Below are 5,936 nucleotides of genomic sequence, written 5' to 3' on the forward strand. Positions count from 1 at the left end.
TTCAATATACCCGGATATGACATTATTAGATACGATAGAGCCACATATGGTGGAAGTGTTGCCATTCTAATACGAGGCGCTTTGAAATACAAGAAGTTAACAGTAAGACCATCGAATACAAGATTGGAGCTTGCTGCATGTACCGTGGATACAAATTTGGGCAGTATAACAATAAGCTCATTGTACATTCCACCATCTGCATCTTTCACCAGAAGCGATTTAAATTATGTATTACAATTAGCTCCAAATAATGGTCACTATATAATATGTGGAGACTTTAACTGCCACCACCAAATATGGGGAAACGATTCATGCGACGAAAAAGGACAGATCATGATGGATTTTATAGAGGATAATGGTATTGTTTTGTTGAATGATGGATCGAAGACTTTTTTTGGGTGTGCTAATCCAACTGCTATAGATTTGACATTATGCGATCCAGCCCTGGCATTAACCGCATCTTGGTCAGCTATGAATGAAACTTTGGGTAGCGGACACTGTATTCTGAAGACGTCATTTCAATTGAGACCCACAGTGTATCAGAAGATTGCTTACGGTGTTCCTCGTATTATTTCTAAGGGCGCTCTAAATAAAGGTGCGTGGGAGATATTACAGAGTGAGTCATTTAATGCTGCGTATCAAAGTGAAAAATTTGATGTGTTTTCCAAACTTTTCTATGAAAAGTTTATGAAAAAGACAAATATAAAGTCACATACTGATACACCATGGTGGAATCTGAATTGTAAAAAGGCAAAGGCCAAACAGATTAAGGCGATATCCGAATTTAGAAAGCAGCCATCTAGAGAGAATTTCATTAGATACACTACATGTAAGAAAGAATATTTCTATATAATTAAATCGGAAAAGCGACGTGGATGGAAATTGACGTGTGAAGGTATCGACAGTGAAATAACACCTAGTGAGCTCTGGAAGATTGTGAAGCGGTTTAGAGGTATAAATATACCTAAGCCGCCATCTATTCCTGAATCCTGTATTGAGCCCTTCTGTGATATTTTGGCTGGCCCGCAAGGACCTATACCTATAATACCTGAAAGTGAACAGACAGCATTGGAGGGAGACTTTGTGTTGTCAGAACTTGAAATGGCTATTTCGTCTTCCAAAGACACATCTCCAGGTCTTGATGGAATCCGCAACGGCCACATCAAGGAATTTGATAACAGGGTCAAGGTGGCATTACTTTAGATGTTTAATAGTGTATGGAGAAGCAAATGCATTCCTAATTCATGGATGAAATATAAGATAACACCAATACATAAAAAAGGTAAACCACATGACCGAGAAAATGATTTGTCATAGAATCGAACATTATCTTGAATCGGAAATGAAAATTAGCAACTCGCAATTTGGCTTCAGACGTGGCAGATCAACACAAGATAATGTTATCACGCTATGGTCAGCTGCTCAATGCGCCCGAAAAGAGGGAAAGTATACTACATGTCTATTTCTAGATATAAAAAGTGCGTTTGAAAACGTAAATATTGAACAGCTGATTTTGAAATATAGAGCACTCGGTGTTGGTGGCCACACTTGTGATGTACTTTACAACATGCTACGATTCAAGGATTTATTAATAGAAAGAGATGGTAAGTCCTATTATAGAAGATCATTTACGGGGACGCCGCAGGGTTCGGTGATAAGTCCCCTGAGCTTCAATATTTATATTAACGACCTATTCTACGATCTGGATGTGGAAATACTGGGCTACGCGGACGACGTGTCCATTTTTTACTCTGACATATCGCTTGATAGGAGCATTGAGAAGATTCAAAATGCCATTAACATCCTTGAGAGGAGATTAGATGACATACAACTCTCGCTATCCGCCAACAAGTCAAAGGCTATGATCATTACAACTGGTAAAAAAAAGTTGAACCCCACATGTCCACGATTATCGATCGGGGGATCCACAGTAGAATATACAGACAAGTTCTGTTTTCTAGGATTCATCTTGGATTCTCATATGAACACAGACAAACACATACGATATGTTAAACGGAATTGTTTTGCGTTCATGAATATATTGCAAGCACTTTGTTGTGTTACTTGGGGGGCAGACCCCCCTAAATTTGTTATTGCTCTACAAAGGGGTCGTAAGACCTAGAATTGAATATATGGCCCCATTATTATTAGAATGTTCTGCTTCGAGTCTATTGGTGCTGCAGAGAATCCAATTTCGAGCTGCAAGAATAGCTTTGGGCGCGTTAATCTCCACTCACACACTTGCATTGGAGCATGAGGCAAATCTCATGCCCTTACCGGAGAGATTCAGATTTCTCGCAAATAACTACATAAACAAGATAATTTCTAATATAAATCATCCAGCAAGGAAATATATAACCCATTTCATAGATAGTCGTTTCTCTGGATCTAAATTTATATCTGAATATGCGGAGAAAACACGCACATTCCACACTGAGGAGTACAAGTTGCCCAGACATCAACACTCTTTTGGGAGCATTATATACAGACCAACAGTACATTTTTTGGATACTCGTAAAGATGACATAAACCCAAGTGTTGTGCTGACAAAATTCAACTGCCTGATGAATAATAAATGGAAACATTTTACCAGAATTTACACGCATGGAGCCAAAAATATGGATAGGACCAGTTTTGCCTTTTGGACACCAGATATGGACATAAAGGGTGATTTGTTAAGAGCTTGATAACTTTTTTTTTTTAAAAAACGCATAAAATTTGCAAAATCTCATCGGTTCTTTATTTGAAACGTTAGATTGGTCCATGACATTTACTTTTTGAAGATAATTTCATTTAAATGTTGACCGCGGCTGCGTCTTAGGTGGTCCATTCGGAAAGTCCAATTTTGGGCAACTTTTTCGAGCATTTCGGCCGGAATAGCCCGAATTTCTTCGGAAATGTTGTCTTCCAAAGCTGGAATAGTTGCTGGCTTATTTCTGTAGACTTTAGACTTGACGTAGCCCCACCAAAAATAGTCTAAAGGCGTCAAATCGCATGATCTTGGTGGCCAACTTACCGGTCCATTTCTTGAGATGAATTGTTCTCCGAAGTTTTCCCTCAAAATGGCCATAGAATCGCGAGCTGTGTGGCATGTAGCGCCATCTTGTTGAAACCACATGTCAACCAAGTTCAGTTCTTCCATTTTTGGCAACAAAAAGTTTGTTAGCATCGAACGATAGCGATCGCCATTCACCGTAACGTTGCGTCCAACAGCATCTTTGAAAAAATACGGTCCAATGATTCCACCAGCGTACAAACCACACCAAACAGTGCATTTTTCGGGATGCATGGGCAGTTCTTGAACGGCTTCTGGTTGCTCTTCACTCCAAATGCGGCAATTTAGCTTATTTACGTAGCCATTCAACCAGAAATGAGCCTCATCGCTGAACAAAATTTGTCGATAAAAAAGCGGATTTTCTGCCGCTGATTTTGGTAATAAAATTCAATGATTTGCAAGCGTTGCTCGTTAGTAAGTCTATTCATGATGAAATGTCAAAGCATACTGAGCATCTTTCTCTTTGACACCATGTCTGAAATCCCACGTGATCTGTCAAATACTAATGCATGAAAATCCTAACCTCAAAAGAATCACCCTTTAGAAGCATCCTTTTCATTACACCCAATATGTACAATTTACTCAGCAGAGGCACAGGCCATAATAGAATCTCTTAAATTCATAAAAGCTAGTGATTTGGACAGATACATTATTATTTCAGATAGTAAGTCTGTTCTAATGGCTTTAAGTTCATTTGGAAACAACAGAACACATCCTTACATTTGGATTATAAGAGAACTGCTATATGAACTTGATCTGGAAGGCTATACTGTTCATTTTCTATGGGTTCCCAGTCACACAGGAATTCCAGGAAATGAACACGCGGATTATCTGGCTGTAAACCATACAGACACATTACATTATCCGGCGATACCCTATATGGACATTAAATCATATGATAAGAACAAATCTTTAAGATCTTGGCAGCAGAAATGGAACGAGAGTCCATTCGGACGCCGTCTCTATTCATTATCTAGAACTGTTAATACAACACCTTGGTTCCGAAACCGAAAACTGCCTAGGGAGGTGATTACACTAATATGCAGAGTCAGATTTGGTCATACTTGCGCCAAGGCACATTTGTTTAGAGTGAATATGACAGACAGCAGTGCATGTGAATGCGGATCAACGCAAACCATCGACCATCTCACATTTGAATGTCCCAGCATGAGTCTTACATCAAGAGATTTCCTGATTAGGAAACTTCGCAATGCTGGTATCAGACAACTCAATTGCATAGAAATATTGAAGAAGGATGACCAAAATAGCTATGTAGCACTTCATAAATTATTCAAATGCTCAGACAAGATACTGTAATTTCAAAACAACAATCAGATATTCCCACAACTTTTAATAATACCCACAACTAAAACCCAGGAAAGGTGGCATCATAGATCTGGTGTCTCAGCCACCTTTTACTACAATTCATATGTGCTGAACACATATGAAACAGAAGAAGAAGAAGAAGAAGAAACGAACTTAGTACTAAGCATTAGGTATGAAAACGACTTTTGATTCCCTCCACTTTCCTGGAATATATGCTAAGTTGATACATCCTATATATATCGCCGACAACCAGGGGATAATTCTGTCAGCCACCGCTTGTACTTCCGCCGGAATAATTCCATCAGGTCCGGGGGATTTGAATGATCCAAAGCTATTTAACGCCCATTTTATTCTAGATTCCGATACAATTTCCTCGATAGGAAATGACCGCTGAGCCACTGAGGCACCGCCAGTACATGGTTCAACCGTCTGATTTCCGGGAAAATGTGTGTCCAATAGTACCTCCAGCGTCTCCTCCTTATCATGTCCCATGTAGACCGAAGATACCCAATATTTGCATTTGGTTATTTCTGAACTGACAACGACAGTGTCTGTATTGCACATTGAAGGAAGCAGAAACAAGTTGAGCTCGTTTTTACCAATTATACAGGCTCGATTTACATCATTACCAGTATACTGCAATAGTTTGAACCCCGGAGTACTTAATTCACATATTTTGTTTCTGTATGTCTATGTCCCATTCACCAGGAGAACTTTTAAGGCAGCACATGCAGCCTTACAATTGTGAAGATTTATCTGGAGGATCCGTAGGACCATCGAGATTTTCAACAACCGTCACATCAGCCGTTTCAATCGAGTCATCAAGAATGTCCTCTTCAGAGATCTCGGTGACTCTCGCAATAACCATAGGTTCAACTTTGGTGAGTTTTGAGGCAGTAGAAACCTCCTCTCGCATACGGTGTCTATCCCCTGCCAACATTTTTTGAATTTGGGGGAGCTTCTGAGAAACCCCACTACGTCGAAAACAGTCGTATAGATATCCAAAACTCCTCGGAAAAGCGCCGTCACTATTGAGAAGTTGTACCACGCCAAGTTACTACAAAAAAGTATCGCATGAGTGCAATTATTAGGTGCCCTTCTGGATACATTTAGAAGGACGCCAATAAGAGCCTCTTCAAAAAAGCAGACAAAGTGCATTTTAAGATAGTTGTAAAAGAATCATTGTGGTCAAGTGAAACACGATTATTTAGATGTTTATTAATTTTATTAAACATTTATAAATTCTCATAAATATAACATTTATACGACTATCACATCACATTTAACATATTTTTACACATTAATAAAAGATTGATGTTGAGTTACAAGGTGCAAGTTACATGTTGTAGCGTCTATCAGTCAGTACTTTTAGTCCCAATGGAGGCAGCGTGTGTGGAAAAATATTTGAAAAACTATCACTTTATTCCATTTGGAAAGTCAAAAATTGTTCACCAATATGCCTTTCACAATTTTAAGCGAAATAACTATGTTTTCAGCACTTCATAACTATGTTTTCAGCACTTTTTATTTAAATAAATTATAAGAAGCTAGTTGC

General features: G+C 38.8%; 1 protein-coding gene across 1 annotated transcript; it reads left to right on the plus strand.

The window, feature by feature from the left end:
- Positions 1-1,291: 1,291 nt before the first annotated feature.
- LOC142235488 (uncharacterized) lies at positions 1,292-4,493 on the plus strand. Its single transcript, XM_075306740.1, has 3 exons — positions 1,292-1,877; positions 3,642-4,368; positions 4,433-4,493. The coding sequence occupies exons 1-3, from the start codon at positions 1,292-1,294 to the stop codon at positions 4,491-4,493; spliced, it is 1,374 nt and encodes a 457-aa protein (XP_075162855.1).
- Positions 4,494-5,936: the final 1,443 nt, after the last annotated feature.

The sequence above is a fragment of the Haematobia irritans genome, chromosome 4, assembly GCF_050003625.1.
Source record: "Haematobia irritans isolate KBUSLIRL chromosome 4, ASM5000362v1, whole genome shotgun sequence".
Lineage (NCBI taxonomy): Eukaryota > Metazoa > Arthropoda > Insecta > Diptera > Muscidae > Haematobia > Haematobia irritans.

What these genes read in the sequence shown, in the direction of transcription:
- LOC142235488 (XM_075306740.1), top strand. Translation starts at nt 1,292, where the DNA reads ATGACCGAGAAAATGATTTGTCATAGAATCGAACATTATCTTGAATCG. An exon ending in GGCTATGATCATTACAACTG is followed by an intron (nt 1,878 to 3,641) that starts GTAAAAAAAAGT and finishes CAATTTACTCAG; the next exon opens with CAGAGGCACAGGCCATAATA. An exon ending in AAATGCTCAGACAAGATACT is followed by an intron (nt 4,369 to 4,432) that starts GTAATTTCAAAA and finishes ACTAAAACCCAG; the next exon opens with GAAAGGTGGCATCATAGATC.